Raw genomic sequence first — 19,666 nt, 5'->3', positions numbered from 1 at the left:
ACATCATTAAAAGATTCAAGCAATCTGGAGGAATTTCAATGTGTGAAGGACAAGGGCGCAAGCCTAAGCTCTGATCCCTCCAATCTCCAATCATCATTAGTCTATATGAGAAATAACCACATGGGCTCGAGACTTTGGCAAGCGTTTGTCAAGTACCACAATATGTAGTTACATCCACAAATGCCAGTTAAAACTGTACTGTGCCAAAAGGAGGCCCTATGTTAACAGTGTCCATAAGTGCCTTTCCTGGGCTCGGAGGCATCTGGGATGGACCATCACACATTAGAAATGTGTACTGTGGTCAGATGAATCAGTATTTCAAATAATTTTTGGGAGAAATGGGCACAATGTGCTTCGAACCAAAAAATACCAAAAAAAAGCTAAAATTGTGTCAGTGCCTTTGGCAAAGGTAATTTGCACTTCTGTGATTGCACTATTAATGCTGAAAAGTACATAGAGATTTTGGAGCACATTATGCTGCCTTCTTTTCCGAGGCGCCCATGGATATTTTAACAAGAACCACATTTTGCACACATTACAAAGTCCTGGCTGTGAAGAAAGAAGAGAGAGGTACTTGACTGGCCTGCCTGTAGTCCTGACCTGTTTCCAATAGAGAATGTGTGGTGCATTTTAAAGTCCAAAATGCGACAACAAAGATCCCATACTGTTGCACTCCTTAAGACTTGTTTGCAAGAAGAATGCGACAAAATTACTCCTGAAAATCTTCATCACTTGGTGTCTTCAGTCCCTAAACGTCTTTTAAGTGTTGTGAAAAGTAATAGCAACATTTTAAATTGGTAAATTCTTTACTGTTCCAACTTTTTTGAAATGTAAGAACCAACATTGGAATACGTGTTTATTTTGAAAAAGCACAAATAATAATAAAAAAACCAATAAAAATCATGAGGAACACATTAAATAATGTGTTGTGTTGTCTGCAATAACATACAAGTCAAAGTAATCTTAGCAATTACTACTTTCTTTAGTTTTTATTTGTGTTTTCCATATTGTCTCAACTTTTTCTGATTTGGGGTTTTAAAAAATTAGCAGTCATTAAATATTTTTTTTAGTTTTTTGTATATATTTTGTCTATGTCTCTAAATCTGTAAGTTTATGGTGTGCTGCAGGTCATATCTAGACCTGGACATCAGTTTAAGTGGGGAAGAGGCTGAGCACTGTCTACAGAGAGCCATTGTGTTGTCCTGCTCCGCTCTGGAAACCCTGAGGAACCTCATCTTTGTAGGAAACCTGTTCAGCTCACTCAAGGTGAGGCCTGGACCTATCACTTTTAAAAGTAGTTTAAACAGTTGTGTGGCAACAATGTGTGAATATAGCCACCTTATAATAGTAACAATATATTATTTTTAATATTTATAATCACACTTTATAAAAACAGTCTGCAAAAAGAATACTTTCATAGACATTCTCCCTTAGTATGTGTCATCAGAAAGGGAAAGCCCTGCCTAGTCACAATATCTCCCTCATTAGCATAGACAGCCCTGATTGAGAAGCAGCTGAATTCTTTTAGAGTTTTTGTGTCGTACCTGTCGAAGATAATGTCAGAGACTAATGCCGAGTTCAGACTGCATGATTTTCAAAGTAGTCATGTCACAGATGTTTTCACACAGCATGGGCTAGTGTTTTGTCACTGCTTTGTTTACACTGCAAGATGGATCGACGACAGGGACTTTCACATTGCATGACTTTACAATAGGAAGAATCGCCGACAACTTTGTCCAAACTACACCGACAAAAACACGTAGTATATCTTTTGTTATTAACTACATAACGAGAAAGATGCCTTTAATGGGGTAGAAAACATACATTATTGCTCACCTGGGTTTTAAAGGAATTAGCAATTTCTCCTCAACTTTCTTTTTTAACTTTCTGTATGAAGCGTCAAACAGACACGGGTGCTCCTGTCAACCCTCCACCATTTTTTCCTCCATTTCTTGGGTCCAAATAAACTGAAAATGAGCGCGTTTAACTTCTCCCCCAATCTTTCACTTGCCAGCAGGTACATACAAGTGAATGCTGCTCTCTCATTGGCTGTAGGCGATCGGCGATATTATTTTCAGTAAAAACTAATTTCACACGGAATGATTTGAATCGCAGACAGCTCCAGATATTTAGCAAGCCAAATATCTCACAGACATCGGCGACTCATCTGTGATTTTCTCAGATCGCGTCTTTAATAGTTCATACTGTGTGATTGTCACTCACGTGCATGAGCACCGATTTGCTTGTGATTTCAGGCATTTGTCGGGGATTTCTCAAAACCTGTCGGCGAGTCAAAATCGGGGCTAAAATCATGCAGTCTGAACTAGGCATAAGAGGCATTATCGTTACAAGTTTTAGGATGCACAAATAAACACCGAAGCCTCCATAGACAACCGTCTTCTTGGCTCCCTCTTTCGACATTTTCAGATATTCCAATTAGGTCATGTTTATCCTGTTTTGAATCTGCAGCTATTCTAACTCATAGGCATTTGTAGCTTCGCCCTTTTTTAAAAAGAGCACAGTCTCATTTGAATTAAAAGCAGCAGCAGTTAACAAATAGCACAATTAGGGTCAAACCTTAAAAGGGGCAGTTTCAAATTGGACGTCATTTATGGGAATTTTTGACCTGTTCCTTGACATACACTGTAAACCCTAATAAGATGAGACTATTTAAATGATTTGAGGAAAGTGATTCCCTCGGTTTGTTTGAGTACTGTAACATCGACAACTTAATTAATTGAACTGAACAAATGTGGTCTCTTTATTAAATTAACCTAAATGTTTAATTACAGATAACTTAAACATTTAAGTACAAATCATTTAAAATGTCTAATAGACTAAACACACAAAATACAACAAATACTTATGATTCTGATGCGATTCTTTTAAATCCGAGGATGTGTTCATTATAACTGTGTGAAAGAAAACGCCTCTACAAACACAAAAGCTTCTCTACAGAGGACAGAAATGGTTTGTCATTATTTCAGGCCTCTCAGCTGTGCAGTTTAATAATGTTGCTCACAGCTGTCACTGTAATTACCCTCAAAAGTTAGCACAAGAAATACTTCTGACAGTAGTTTTAGGCTGTATTTTCAAGCTTGTGTGGTCTGTTTGAGACATTAAATATCATATCTTACAGAGATTATGGCACAGAATTACATAATTCGTTAATCTGTATTGTGAGAGAATATTCTGGATTTTAAATTGATATTTTGTTTTTACGCTGTTGACTGTACACTCAAAAAGGATGTTTACTGTTTATTCAAACTACTTTTTTCAAATGAGCTGAATCAACACAATTCTTGACAACTTAATTGTTTTATGTTCATCCCACTTAAATTTGTAAAATCTGATGGTCAAAATTTATTTTGATGGTCTGTTTGTTGAATGTAAGCTGCATTGCATCGACATGCCAACTAATTCTCATTAGATGATAAGACTATAGATTATAGATAAGATTATAGATAAGGGTTAGTGTAAGTTGACATGTACTTGCAAAGTTTCTTATAGTCAGTTAAATGTTTGTCGAAGCAGCAGTGTCAACAGATATTAAGTAGACAGTCTACTAATACTCAAATGTACCATTAAAATAAAGTGTTAGCAAACTAATAAGTTAACTTAATTCCTTCATGCTGTCTGAACACAATTGTGTGGATCCCCGCATTTTTTAACAGTGTATGATAGTAAATTCATAACATTAATTTTTAGTACTGTATAATAATTTAAAGATAAATGTTTTATTTTTATTTGTTTACTTTTTGTTTTTTGCAGACTTAAGTATTTTTCATTATTCTAGCAGGGATGGATATGATAATACCAGGTTCTTTTGCTTGGGCAGAAAATAAAAAGACAATCTAATTAAAGAGATAGATTATTCAAAATACATTTTCTCAATAATAATAAGTGGCATGGTGGCTCAGTGGTTAGCATTGTCGCCTCACAGAAAAAAAGGTCGCTGGTTCGAGCTGGTTTCCAGCTGGGCATGTCGTGGATTTCCACTAGGTGCTTTGGTTTCCTCCACAGTTCAAAGACATGCACTTTAGGTGAATTGGATGAACTAAATTAGCCAAAGTGTATGAGTGTGTGTGTGTGAATGTGAGAGTGCATTGATGTTTCCCACTACTGTAGTTGACGGGTTTATTCCACTGTGTCAACCCCTCATAAAAAAGGGACTAAGCTGTAAGAAAATTATTGAATGTTGAATCAATCAAGAGTTCAAACTGAAATTACGTATGAGAAAAAATAACTGTTATTAACCATTTATTGCTCATTTTTATGGACATTTTTATTATTTTTATTCATGTTTTTATGATAATTTTGACTGCGCTAATGCAAACTACACAAACAGCAAAAATAATAATAATTTTTATTTTTTCAATAATTAAACATTTTACATTTTAGATAGAAAAAATGGTTCCATCAGGACCTTTAGGCCAAACATTTAAAATCCATTAAAATGGCTTTATTTCATCTGAGTGGCAAGTAAGCAAGGCCTTGTTTGCAAGGCTTTAAAATGCAAAGAAAACTTTCCTTTTCCCTGTTTTTTGGGCACTTCAGTCCAAATTAGTTCAAATAATGTGGGTATATTAGAACAGATATATCAGAGGTTGTTTTGTAAGTACAGTTGAAGTCAGTATTATTAGCCCCCCTTTGAATTTTTTCATCATTTCCCAAATGATGTTTAACTGAGCAAGGAAATTTTCAGTTTGTCTGATACCAACTTTTCTTCTGGAGAAAGTCCTATTTGTTTTATTTTGGCTAGAATAAAAGCAGTTGTTTTTTTTTTTTTTTAAACAGAAATAATAAACAGTGGGTAATAATTCAGGGGTCTAATAATTCTGACTTTAACTGTATATAGAGAAAAATATGTGTGAGTTTATATACATTCAAGTTATGTTTGTTTAACAGACAGAAAACATTTGAAAACATAATCGTTTTAGTCACTAATTTCTTTGCTAGAACAAATTTTCATAATTTTTACTAGTTATTTAGCAAGATATTAATGTTCTTTTTAGCTTAAAGTGCAATATATGCACTGTACTGTACCATAGATATATGTGCATTATGTAAACAAACTAATTTAGAAAGGTGAAAAAACGTAGAAAGGTAAAAAATTAAATAATAATGTTTATGGTATCATCAGAATGTGATATGCTCTTGTCGCCTATCCCAGTTTTTAGTTTTATTTATAAATAATAACTTGACTTATTTGATAATTTGGTATCAGAAGTGGCTAATATGAAAGGCAAAGGCCTCTAGATTACGCTTATTTTACCAAAATAAAATATGATCATGCATTGATTTTTAATTATTTCATTAGGACAGTAAGGTCTGATTTTTTAAGAATATAAAGTTATGGTGCAGTGAAAAAAAAAAAAAATTATTATCGTGTATGACTCCCATAAGCATGGAGGACTGCATCCATACATCTCTGCAATGACTCAAATAACGCATTTATCTTCTGAAATGAAAAAGAAAGCCTTGCAGGACTCCCAGAGTTGATCAGGATGCTTTGGATTCATCTTCAACGCTTCCTTCATCTAACCCCAGACATGCTCAATAATGTTCATGTCTGGTGAGCAGGCTGCCCAATACTAGAGCGCCTTGACCTGCTATCAAGAACTTTGATATGGATGCTGAAGTATGAGATGGAGCGCTATATTGCTGAAGAATTTGCCCTCTCCTGTGGTTTGTAATGTAATGGGCAGCTCAAATGTCTTGGCACCTCAGGCTCTCGATGTTGCCATCCACTCTGCAGGTCTCTCGCATGCCCCCATACTGAATGTAACCCCAAACCATGAGTTTTCCTTTCCCAAACTTGACTGATTTCTGTGAGAATCTTGGGTTCATGTGGGTTCTTATAGGTCTTGCAGTATTTGTGATGATTGGGATGCAGGTCAACAGATGATTCATCAGACAAATCTACCATCTGCCACTTTTGCAAATGATCAACTAGAAGTCAAGTTATTATTTGTTGCTCTTACAAGTGAAATCGATGGCAAGACTTTTGTCAGGTAGTGTACAGTGTTATAGTGTAAGTTATAGTGAAAGTGAAGAACAAAAAAAAAACAAGCATTATTCTTTTTTGTTTAACACTGACTGTTACTCCCCTCGAGATGAAACAAAGGCTCAAATCCTTCTTGATTTTAACTGACATTTATTCGGACTTAAGTCTGTACTATGTCTTGTACAATCTAGCCTTGCACTCCTTTATGTCCTAATAATGCCGACAGAACTATGAAAAGAAATACATAAACTTAAATTAACCCTTTAAAGGTGATGTTGCACGTAATCAACAACATACATACAACCAAAAGATAAAGTGCACATTCAACATGTAAAGAAAGACACTTAATTGGCTAATTATACATTAACATACGGACACATAATCATACATGTTCACATACGTTAACACTATTTGACATACCTCATTGGCCTCTTTAACTCAAAAGGAATAAATTTGAAGGGTTGCAGTTTCTCTTTAACAAACTTCTCTGTACTTCTTAATCCTTGTAACCATGTTATTAGCACAGCACCTTGTAGCTGTAGTACTTGAAGTGCATCGGAAGAATATCTTGATTGCAACAATGAAATAATTCCCAAGCTAAACATAACAAGAAATAGGTTCCCCCCTCCTTTTTACAGTTTTAGTTGAATAACTTTAAATAAATTAACATGCGTTAACAACAAATATACATTACTTATTTATGCAAATAGGCTACTCTGAACATTTTAACTATTTATTGCATTTTTAATGTAAAGTGCATGTTATAGTGTGTAATATATGAGAAATGCATCTGACGGCAGCCACACTGAAATTTTTTTTACCCTTTTTTTACCCTTTTTTTAAATGATGGAGAAAAGATTTTGCAATGTTTCTGATCTAACTGACTGAAATATTGAGCCTAGCACTCAGCAGACTGAAACAGTCCTCCAGTTTCGGGGTGTCACAGAGTCACACTATGACCTGTGTGGAATGTGACATGGGACACATGTGGTCTTATGTAGCATGAGACGGGAGGATAAAGAGGGTCTTGTCCTGAGTGCCGTTTCCAGTTTCAGACTTGCGAGACAAGAAACTCCACACTGAGAGATATAACGGGAAAGATTTTCTCTGTGGGCCTAAAGCACAGTGTTTGATAAAAACCTTCCAATCGACACATCCCGCAGTAGATGTAGAGCTTTGACAGAATGTTGAAGTGGCTTGTGGAATCAGATGTGTGTTTTCTGTGCACTCTGTTTACACAAACACTGAGGAATCGAGTAATGAAATGTTTGTTGTTTTCCACAGTTCTGGCTGCTGATGTATGTGGTCACGTTTCTGGGGAACCTCTGCAATGGCCTTACCTTGATCATCATCGGTAGGATGCACGTTTACTTTTAGTGGTTGTTCACATGAATATTTTTAACTGTAAATGGGAAATATTTCATGTGTTTTGCACTGCACTGTAAACCCTAATAAGTTGAGACTACTCAAATGATTTGAGGAAAGTGATTCCCTAAAGCCTGCTTTCCATTGCACATGACAAGTGACAAGCGACAGACCGGAGGTCATTCATTTCCAATGTAGTCTGGGAGCTGCTTGGAGTTCCGATCATCTCCGTTTTAGGAAAATTCGGATCCGAATTGAGCTGCGGATCCGTTGAAATATTTGAACTCCTGCGACTAGACCGTTTGGACCGTATTCCAGTGTTGTACAAGCAGGTCTCTGTGCGTGAGATGAGAAATACTGTAGGAGTTTATTTGGTTATTTTTTTGAATCAGAAAAAGTCCATATTACATAAAAAAAACATTTCTGTTCATTAATGTTAGTGATAAAGTAATAAAAATAAAATGTTTTATTTTGTCTCCACATTCCCTCCAATATTTTAGCGGTCTCTGAGTTTCTAGTATTCATTCATTCAATTATTCAACCATGGTGAATGCACGGAGAATAATAGCTCTCGCTTTTGCACTCTTTTATTTTGGACACTGCGAGAACAGCTTCTCTCTCATGGTTCACGACAAAACTGAAAATTCCACAAGGCGGCATATTCCGACAGACGTGTCCAAATGTTGTGTGCAGTGGAAAGTACATTTGAGTAATGGGAAATCAACAATTAATTGAGTTGACCAAATGTGGTCTCTTTGTTGAATTAACCTAAATGTTTAGTTACAGATAACTTAAATGTTTATGTACAGATAACTTAAAATGGCTAATTGACTAAACTTACATTTTTTTTCAGCTTTTATATTCTTTACTCACTGGGCTCTTTATATTGATGTTTATATTTAGCTGCATCATGTTGAAGTTTGGCAACATCAAATTTTTACGAGGTGGGTCGTTAGCTCAACGCTCAACCCCCACTCTGGAGGACCATGACATACGCATGTATACTAAAGACACTTTAGCTCAGGGATTTTCATACTGTGGGTCGCGATCCACTAGTGGGTCGCACAGTGAACAAAGGTGGGTCGGGCAATGTCACATAGCTGCAGCTATATTTTTGTTGCGGTGAATCGAAACCAGTACGATAATGAGCGAACGACTCTTTAGAGACGATTCTGTTTTTCAAATGAATCATTTAGATTAAAACACATGAACTGAAACAGTCTGAATCAGATTTCATTGAATGACTGAGCAGGGCCGGCCCGTGGCATAGGCAGCTTAGGCAAATGCTAAGGGCGCTGTACATCCAGGGGGGCACCAGAAATGAGCGCGGTTAAGTTGGTTTTGTTTTTGATATTCCTGACACATTCTGTGATAGACGGCAATAACTCAAAAACCTCTTACCCTAAAAAGATCTAAAGTGTGTTTCCTACTAAAAGACAAACCTGGTTATCTTTTAAAGCTGTCTTCTTCTTCTTTTTTTTCGGTCAACATTACGACCACTGCTCCGTTTGAGCCCTCGCAATCTGCGTTTAGGCGGGAGAGCTCGTGCTGAGCGGTGCTATCAGTAAGGGACCGACGGAAAAGTGCTTCTTTTTCCTCTTTTTTTTTTTTGCTCCATCCTGCATGCTTCATTTAAAACACTACTAATTTTCTCTTAAATGAGCACAGTTACTAAAGTAGTCGAATGTTTCATTATAGATCTGTGCATTTTTACATTAACTCCTCTGTTATCAAACAAAACACAATGAGAGATTCACTTGCTGCTCTTCACTAAATAACTATAGTAACTTTAATCAATATGCAAATACAATTAAAAGTGATGCAGGTTTTATAGCTTTATTTAATTTCTGTATAGGCCATTGATTTTAATAGGCTCAACCTTTTATTTTATTGTCAATATTTTCTAATGTTTGCTATGTATTCTATCATTTGATGCAATTTTTTGTTCCTTATTTTTTACATCCCAACCTTGACAGATTGCGAATCAGTAAATAGCTTTAGTGCTTTCTGTTAGTTTTAACGTCAGCTATTGTTATGGAAGGGCATAGATGTTATGGAAAATAGTAATAGTATTGTAACTACCCCCAGCATTCCTTCCTCAAGCAAATGTGTAGATATTAGATCTATTCAGCAATAACGTTAATTGCATTGGCATATTTATCTGACGTTTTCCCAGCTTGTAGTAGTCGTAAGCTATTTAGTTTCTCATGACTATACACTAGCAGTGGAGTTTACTGCGATGTGACTGGGCGCCCCCTGAAATCTTGCCTAGGGCGCCAAATTGGTAAGGGCCGGGCCTGCTAGCTATGAATGTTTCAACGTTTAATCACCAAAAAGTCATCTCATACATAAACATAACTTTATTTATTGATGTATTGAGGCTTAGATTTGTTTTTTTGTGTTATTTTCAGGTGTGATTGCAGTCTTCTCTGTCCCTTTGTTTTACACCCGTCACCAGGTAATATATCCGTATATTATATTGTATATAAAATATACGTCCCATTTTGGAATTCATTGGTTAAATCTAAATAGTTAATGTTACAATGTCAAAATCAAAATGACTAATTACTTTTGTTTTTTGAAAAAACTAGCAACCAGTATGAACTAATATGTAATGAATAAGTGCAGTACTTGCATCTACTCAATAGGTATAAAAAGTAGTATCTAATGAATAAGGGATAGTACTAATGGAAAAAATACCTACACATTTTATAGGCTGAATGTTAAAACAGCTTGCCATACAAAAATAGAACTTTGGATTCACTATACTATATGCATGTATTACAATATCTTCATATCTATCAACAATGTTTATGTTTTCGTAAATTGAATCACTATTTATATGCAGATACATGATGCATATTGTTGTTACTGTTAAAATGTATCAGCTAATATCACTCTCTTCATTTACAGGATAAAGTGGACAGCTGCATTGTAGCAGTTCAAGCCCAAATTGACAACATCAAGGACTTGTGAGTACAGCGCCATCTAGTGCTAGCACTGCTACATCTCTTCCTTTTATATTTACTGTATGCTTCAGTATGCTTCTGATCATATAGTTTATTAACCAGTTCTGATCCCCATAAACCAATAAATAGCACAAGCTATATTATGATAGTTTTTTATTTTTATTTTATTAATAATATTTTTCTGTCAAACAGCTTTTATCGCCTGACCCAGGGTGGCGGACCACCTCCAGATCCCACCCCTGGTGGAGCTAAACCCAAAGCCCATTGAGACAAACCACACAGAAGAGGAGGAGCCATGCGCTGTCACTCAAAAATGTCTTAATTCGCAGTCTGTGCTCAGAGTCCCACCCCTGCAGCAGTAAGGGAGGGGTTTATGACACACGGCCTTATATGGGAGGAAATACGTATTTAATGGAGGACAATCTGCTTCTATGGCTTTGGAATTTGAATAAGTGAAAGACATGTTTTCATTTACACACTTCAGTGTCAGTATGAGTGTATGAATGAAACACAGACCAAGATACTCAATAATGGTCCCTGTATGGCAAGCTGTTTTAACATTTCATCTGTAAAAGAAAAATAATAATAGCATCTTTTTTCATGTTACTGATACTTTACTTTATATTCTTATAGTAAATATTAGTGTTTTTATTAAAATATACTAGTATTTATTTATTAGAAACTACTACTTCTTTTCTTTAGGTATTAGTGCCTTTTGATACTAGTATCTTCGTAATTCAACCCAAACTTATTCTGATTACATACCTCTATATACATTTCTGGAGAGCACCACATACATCCCAGGAGCTACTTCTTTTTTTTTTTTTTTTTTGCAGTTTTTTTTTTTTTTTGCAGTTTTTTTTTTTTGTGTGCGTTTTTTCAGACCTCGAATTTCTCTTGCGAGTGCCATTCGCACCTGCTGTTCTCATGTAAATCTACCAAAGGCCGCTGTTGTCTGACTGACTGGCTGACTAATCGACTGACCACCCTTCTTCTTCCCTAAACTCAACCAACAGTGTTTTAAAAACCACCGATTGACCAGCGCCCGTCCATTTCTCTAAACCCATCCAACAGTGTTTTCAAAACAATCCAGAATACGAAAAGCCCTCGTGGCAGCCTGATTTTTACCACGTTTTCAGATTTTACCACATTTTCACACTGTTAATTCCTTGTTGTTCAATTTTTTGGCTTTTGTTTTTGTCTTACCTACTTTCTGGAACTGTTCTTCGCTGGACTTGAATGGCATCGTCACGGTCAACTACGCTCTGCATCTCAAATTCTCAGACATACGTGGCAAGCCACAGGACAAAGTGCGGAAAAGCCGACCATATGGAATCAAGTGGTCAGCTGGTAGCCCAAAAAGAACTGTGTCATACCGACCCGTATCATTCGTTTTAAAGTCAAAATGCAGCCATAGGTTCCTCTGGCTACATAATTTGCGATCTCCAGAAATGTATATATAGGGGTACATTTTCAGAATAAGCTTATGTTGTTCTAACTGCTACTACTAATTATTCATCAGATATTTTTTAGAAACTTTACCTAATTAATAGGTATGAGAACCAAATGAACAAGTACTAGTAACTAATAGTAAGGACTAGTATCTAAGGTTAAAATTTAATTCAAGGTGACATAGTTACAGTGTAATTATACATTTAACTACAGTGTAATATTAATTAATTATATACTAATACATAATTCATTGTAATTGCTATAGTAAGTGCATAGAACATGTGTAACTTCGTCACCTTAAATCAGGGGTGTCCACACTCGGTCCTGGAGGGCCGGTGTAATGGAAAGTTTAGCTCCAACCCTAATCAAACATGTACCATTTGCTATTTACATGACAGACTTTGTAAGTGGAAAAACTGAGTATTTCACTAGCGAGAAAAACGTTAAACAGAGCATCTGCAGCGTTAGAATGAGAGATCAGCCTTCTCATTATTTACTTTTACATTCGCTCTCGTGGATAGGGAAACCTTGTATGCACAGACATCCATTAGCCTATACATAATTAATTTTGTTTGTTAAGCGCAAAGACTTGTTTCAAAAATGAACAATAATAACGAAGTGTGGTCAAAAAACTGAGTTATATCCAAATACATATGCTGTGCCCCATATGGTCTAAAACCTGACAGGTGGGCAAATCTAAGCTTGTTTTTAATAAAACAAATATAAATATGAATATAATAAATAATACTACTAATAATAATTACATTATACAAAAGCAAATTGTCTTGAATAAACTGAAAAAGCCTCCCGAGATGAAAAAGGCATGAAAGTATGCTTTTTATATTTATGTAGGCTAGAAAATAATATGTTTTGTAATACTTTAATCCTTTATATTTATATCCTATATATATCCTTAATATATATTTAATATATCCTTAATATTTAAATTCTTTTTTAAATGTAAAGATATTTGCGTATTGCTCTACATCTTGTGTGCATTAAGCAGTGTGTAAGCGAGGCGCACAACTAACGCACTCTGCGCTGGACTTTAGACCGGCTTTGTTCTGGTCCATAAAACAGACTATTATAGTTTCTCAAAAAAGCAACGCGCCAGCAATGCGCCTCAACACGCCTCCCTTTTCAGATCAGAACGCCTATGGGCACACATATGAGCGCGAATGCATTGGCTATTTAAACAGCGTGGCGCAAAACGTCAAAACGACTCTTGCGCCAAGCTGAAACTAGCAAACAACAATTGCATCGTGCCTTGCTCCACATTGCGCCGGAAGTATGATAGGGCCCATAGATGTCTATGAAGATGGCAATAATAACCTTTTTTTATGTACTCAATTCATGTCACATATGCACTGTTTATATTACTAGAATGTTTATTTTTCTCGCAGTTAAACGCTCACTTTCATGTATTACAGGAGAAGTTGATGAATTAACATGTTGTGAATCCAGCAGCTCTCATCTCTCCCCTGCAGTGCAGACTAACACAACACCCATCACAGATCAAATAATATGATCAGTATTAAGCTCTTTAAATCACAAAACACATTCTTAAACATATTTGAGAATCTGAATGTCAGATATATAACACTATATCTAGGATGTTTGTCAATATTTGCAGAAAATAAAAGCATAAATAATAAAAAGAAAATCAATATATTGATATATTTCATTGAGGCTGAGGTGTTTCATGTGATAAACTTGACGTCACCATGGCATCTTTAAAGTGACACGTTCCAAATGACAGTTATATTAAAATACTTGCACACTCATAAAGGGATTCATTTAAAATATACTAGTTTCTAAAAAAAAAATATGTATTAATAGCATGGACATAGATGCTAGTGCAGTTTTTGAAATGCTTAAATGGCTTGCCATAGCCCCTTGAGAGTTATCTGAACAAACATGGATGACTTCAGTGAAGTAACAGCAGTGAAAATATGAATCAGAACTTTTTGGAAACCATATTGACTGCAGTTGACCAGCAGGACCAGTTTTTTGGATGAGGTTTTTACTTCTGACAGTCTCAGAATATCTCATTGTGTTTGTGTGTATGTGTGGACAGATAACGCCTGTTAATGAACCCAAGAGCTATTAAAGCCACAATGTTATTTTCTTTTCCAATGATTTGTCTCCTTGGTGTTATTTTATTGGGAAGGAAAAAAAATGAGTGAAGTACCCAAACCTTTTGTCAAAGCCATCATTGATGCAGTACATGTGTGACTGCTGACCTTTGAGCACTGAAGATTCACATGGCGTATCAGTGAGGTCAGTTGAGCTTCTGACCTTTTGTGGCAGAACGAATTCACCAGTCAAATGTCGTCAGAAACATAACAACCCTAAAATAGTGTGGTGACGTTTTGAAAGTGTGGGTTAATGACTAGCTTTATTTTCCAAACCTGTTTAAGTTTCTTTTTTCTGTTGAATACAAATTAAGAGATTGTGAAGAATGTTCGGAAACTACAACCCAAACATGAAGATTTTGTTTTTTCGGATGAACTTTCCCTAGACTCTGTTTGTTACTTAATGTATTAATTACCCCATTAGTTCATGCTGAATTTAACCATCATGAACTCATAATATGTTAGTATATACTTATATCATGACTTTACTTGGAGGGGCACATCATCATTAACCCATTCCTAACTACTCATGAACTCCTTATGCATGTCTAACTATGTTGTTTACACTAAATAACAATAGAAAAGTGTAGTTTAAACAGAGAAGTTCATTAGTAGTTAAGGATGAGTTAACGATGATGTGACCCTCCAAGTAAAGTCATAATATAATTACAGTTGAAATCAGAATTATTAGCCCCCCTGAATTATTAGCGCCTGTTTATTTTTTATTTTTTCACAATTTCTGTTTAACAGAGAGAAGATTTCCTCAACACATTTCTAAACATAATAGTTTTAATAACTCATTTCTAATAACTGATTTATTTTATCTTTGCCATGATGACAGTAAGTATTTTACTATATATTTTTGAAGAAACTTCTATACAGCTTAAAATGACATTTAATGGCTTAACTAGGTTATTTAGGTTAAATAGCAGGTTAGGGTAATTAGGCAAGTTATTGTATGATGATGGTTTGTTCTGTAGACTATGAAAAAATAGCTTAAAGGGGCTAATAATTTTGTCCTTAAAATGTTGTATAAATTTAAAACTGCTTTTATTCTAGCCGAAATAAAACAAATCAGACTTTTTCCAGAAGAAAAAATATTATCAGACATACTGTAAAAATATCATTGCCCTGTTAAACATCACTTGGGAAATATTTAAATAATAATAAAAAAATCCAAAGGGGGGCTAATAATTCTGACTTTAACTGTATACATTAACAGCTCATGAGTTCATGTTGGTAACATTTAGCTTAATCTTAAATGTTATTTAATACATTAACAAACAACATGTACTAACAAGTAATTAGGGTAGTCGTTATTCACACAAGAACTCTTGCGACTCATGTTGTACCTTCAAGTTAGTTAATGATTATCACAAGCCTTATTACTCATCAATAATTCATTAGCAACATAAAGTAATGTTTAGTTTACATATTAATACATCATTATTCATGTACTGGAAACCACTACCCAAATATGAAGAAATCAAAAATAGGAACTATTTGAGTGTGAGTTAATGATAAGATTTTTTAATGAACTTTCTCTAGACTCTTGAGCATGAGGTGATGATGTGTACATTTTATTTTTATTGGATGAACTTTCCCTAGACTCTACTTCTTTAAAGCATTTTATCTGAAAGATTATAAGGTATTAATAAATAATAGTAATCTAATAACAATAATAATATTAGTTTACAATAATTGTTATGATGAGTGAATATGTAAACTAATAAATACTTTATTATGAACTAATGATGAGTTAATGCATGTGCTAATCATGAACTAACTTAGCATGAGTCGTTCTTGTTAGTACATGCTTGTTTGTAATTTAATGTATTGATTACCACTTTAGATTATGCTTAATTCAACCATCATGAACTCATGATATATTAATGTATAATTATATTATGACTTTACTTGGAGGGGGAACATCATTATTAACCCATTCTTAACTGCTCATAAACTACTTATGCATGTCCATTTAGTGCGTTTACACTGAATAACACACTGAAGTGTTTTGTCAGTGTCAACATCAACATGAACAGTTTAAACACAGGAGTTCACAAGTATTTAGAGAAGTTAAAGAGCCCCTATAATGGGTTTTTGAGAATGATCTTCCATGTAGTTACACAGCTCTTAGGGAAGTGAAATATCCAGCTAAGACTTAAATCTAAAAATTGTAGTGTTCAACACTATTGACATATGCGTGCGCTTGACGCAGCAGTATAATCAGTCCTAAGTTGGCGGTTCATTTTGCTGTGGTGACCCCTGATTAATAAAGGGACTAAACGCTGAATTATACTTCTGCGTCAAGCACATGCATGTGCTACGGCGCAACCTACTCGTTGGCCGTCGGCGTCGCTGATGGGCACCTCTCAAAAAATGTAACTACACGTCGCAACGACGCGTAGCGCAAGCTCTGTGATTGGTCGGCTTTGTAGCGCTGACGAGTCTGGGTGGGATCGAGAGTTTTAAGTTTGGAGTCCTGTGAATGGAAAGTTTTGTTTTGTGTTTACCTCACGGTTAAAGATGTCGCAGGCCTGCCAGTTCCTGCCTCAAAATGAGCGAGTTTGAGCCACTTGTACATTAAGGAAGTGTTCAGAAAAAATAAAACACCAGCGAAGAAACTCGACACAGAGGAATATAAATGCCTCACTGCCAACTAGTGTTTCGGAAGCGTTATTGCAGAACAACAGAAAAAGCGTGCAGAAGTATAAATGCACAGCTGCGCACGTTGCATGTGCCGAGGGTGACGCCGATCACTTGATGCAGAAGTATAAACCAGGCTTAAGCCGAAAAGAAAATTAATGAATTAATTCCAAGTGTTCACACACAAAAGTTTTTTTGCATTTTTGCCTTGATAATACAAAAGCTAGGTAGGTATGACAGTTGTCATAATAGCTGTATAAAAGACAAATCTTGTATGAAAATATAGGGATAAAGAAGCAATACAGGATCAATATGGCGGACTGGCCATCGGGAGCACAGGGATCCTGATCCTGACCCCCCACCCCTTCAATTTTGGAATGACCTTTAATTACTTTTCCCCGTTGAAAATGCTGTCCCACTCCGCCACTGCCTGCTTTGCACACATAAGCACCTTAATTTTGCCTATATGTGGCATATGCGCATATATGCAGTGTATATAAGCCATTCTTCAATCACGGCACTTTTAGCCTTGTGAGGTTGAGTAAAAAAAACTTGCTCAAAATTAACGTAACAGCCTCATAAGTTTAAACAATTTGTCTAGTTTAAAATCTGTAAGAGGACAAACTTAGATAAGAGAAACTTTTTTTTTTCCATCGTGAACTGAACAAATGTCAATTTCACCAAATCACAATATACAGCTTTTATTTCAAAATGAAATAAATGATGGCAGTCAAACATTGTCCAAGATCATTTTTGTATCTAGTTTAACAAATCTTTCCACAATATATATATATATATATATATATATATATATATATATATATATATATATATATATATATATATATATATATATATATATATATATATATATACATTTATCAATGAAAATTAGTTGTATGCTGAATTGTACACCCGTCACATTCTAAAATTTAATATTAATTTAATTAGTTTGGAAATGACACTGATACCGTGTGACAGCTATATTTTGTATAAAAAAAACTCTATTGATAATAGTCTCACATTAATAACTATAAAATATTTACATTACTTTACTACTGCTTTATTTAGATACATTAATTTATACAAGATAAATAATATTTTAAAATGTCACTTCTTATTGTTGAAGTTTAAAACTCTGGGTGTGCGACAAGGTGAAAACAGTGATTTTGACATCTAAAAGGAGGTTGAATAATATGAAAAAATATAATAGAAAGGTAGTACATTTTTTAAGTAGGTTTTATTGTTAGTTTTTTTTTTTTTTTTTTTTTTTTTTACAAAAATTTTAATTTGAACAAAATTATATATATATTAAGGACATATAAAGTGACCGTGGTTGAAGAATTACCCATTTATTATCATACATGTGCTACTGCATACGGGTTTGTTATATGTTATTTGTGGGCAACTAGCTTATGTTTTTGTAATTAACTGAGAACTATAGATTAAACACGGTTTTGTTACACTAATCATAGTTGAGTGTTTAAAAACATGTAGCCCTACAAATGTTGCTAACCAATCCCGCAAAAATAAATACATGCAACAATTTCGCAAGGAAAATAAGTTTTTTTCTCTCCAATGCGTCGTGTTTACCGACCTCAACAGCTGTTTTGTAATTAAAAAAAGTTAAATGTTCAAAAGCTGTTTCGTGTATTGACAATACTGGACATATTTGTCCGCGAAAACACACATATATCTTATCAGAAATTGCATTAAATAAACAAAAATTATTTTTTTTACAAAAAAATTAAAAAATTATTTTTTAACAAAACGATTATTTGCAATGATTTATAAGAAAAAATGTTTTTTTTTTTTCTTTATAAAAAGGCTACGAGTTGCTGATGTAAATTAATGGTCAATTCAGCACTTATTATTACAGTTTCATAACTTAAGCTAAACAAGTTATAAAAGAATTACACATTTTACGTTGTCACATATGGAGTTTGTTCAGATGAGATGACATCTGACTGCTGCACTTCGTACTTTATGTGCTGTCTTTAAGAGCAACATGGGTCCCCGCCCCTGCCTTTGGTCTGACCATAAAGATCAGCTTATCTCCTCCTGATATATGCTTTTAAGTAGAATGAGACCAATTATAAAGGAGATGTAAAGCCTGAGCTGGACAAATAATCAATTTCCCTGGCTTTATCCCAAAGATGACTTTGTTATGTAATATTATGTTTTACAGAAACAAACTATGCTTAAAAATGACAGACATACAGTACTAGACATAAAAAAAAACGTTCTAACTATATAAAATAAAGGAAATATATAATAGGCCAACTGATATTTTATCGTTTTAAGTGCAATTTGTTTATTTATTATATCAAGCACTTTCTAAATTAATGTGTTTTAATTTATGACCGGCAGATGGCAGAAAAGATCAGTAATGCGTCGTTGCAAAATTAAGGAAATAATGGCAAGAGATTTGAAAAAGGTTATATTACTTTATTCAGTTTTGCTTATAGTTAGGCTATAGTTTAATATAATTAGGCCTACATTAACAAATTATCATTACAGCGTAATGTAAGTGCAATCTCTACATTTTATGTTTTTTTTCTATGCTGTTTATTTTGCTTGCCACATGTAACATGTGACAATAATAATTGTCATATATTTATATTCCTATTGAAAATAAACTAATTTAAGAGGCGGTTTTCCTAAATTCCACAGTGAAACAGGTGCTTTGCGACCCCAATGAGCCTGTTTTCTCTGCCATATACATAATATTATTTCAAATAAAGAAATATGAAAATATGCATTGAACTAAAGAAAATATGCATTAAATAAAAATATACATTTACTGGCTTATTTAAAATGCACTTTTCCTTTAATAAATGTTTGTGTTTGCTTACTTGCAATAATCTATTAAACAAAATCTACAGACACATAATTCACTGTAAATAAGACTGCGTCATTTAAATCAGTTTTAATAAAAAGGAAGCGTAGCGTTCACAAGCAGAAATCTTTCAACGCGCTATTATTGTATCTTTTTGGTGGCACATTATGAATATTAAATCAGCCATGTGAAGTGGGAGGAGTTAGTCAAATGAAAGCTGACTATAAAAGCTGCCTTTCTCACTCCTCAC

General features: G+C 34.5%; 1 protein-coding gene across 3 annotated transcripts in view; it reads left to right on the top strand.

Moving 5' to 3' along the window:
• The window catches only part of rtn2a (reticulon 2a), a 32,243-nt gene extending 21,328 nt beyond the window's left edge, over nt 1–10,915 (top strand). For all 3 annotated transcript variants that reach the window (XM_087283217.1, NM_001029965.3, XM_087283218.1), the window contains 5 exons: nt 1,128–1,266; nt 7,292–7,361; nt 9,784–9,830; nt 10,286–10,344; nt 10,534–10,915. In XM_087283217.1, coding sequence (XP_087139343.1) covers nt 1,128–1,266; nt 7,292–7,361; nt 9,784–9,830; nt 10,286–10,344; nt 10,534–10,609 — 391 coding nt within the window. In that variant the 3' untranslated portion in view covers nt 10,610–10,915. The remainder of the gene's footprint in view (nt 1–1,127; nt 1,267–7,291; nt 7,362–9,783; nt 9,831–10,285; nt 10,345–10,533) is intronic.
• The last annotated feature ends 8,751 nt before the right edge of the window (nt 10,916–19,666 follow it).

This window comes from Danio rerio, chromosome 15, assembly GCF_052040795.2.
Source record: "Danio rerio strain M-AB ecotype USA chromosome 15, GRCz13ab, whole genome shotgun sequence".
Classification (NCBI taxonomy): Eukaryota; Metazoa; Chordata; class Actinopteri; order Cypriniformes; family Danionidae; genus Danio; species Danio rerio.
Note: the sequence above shows the minus strand (reverse complement) of the source record. Positions and strands in the feature narration are given on the sequence as shown.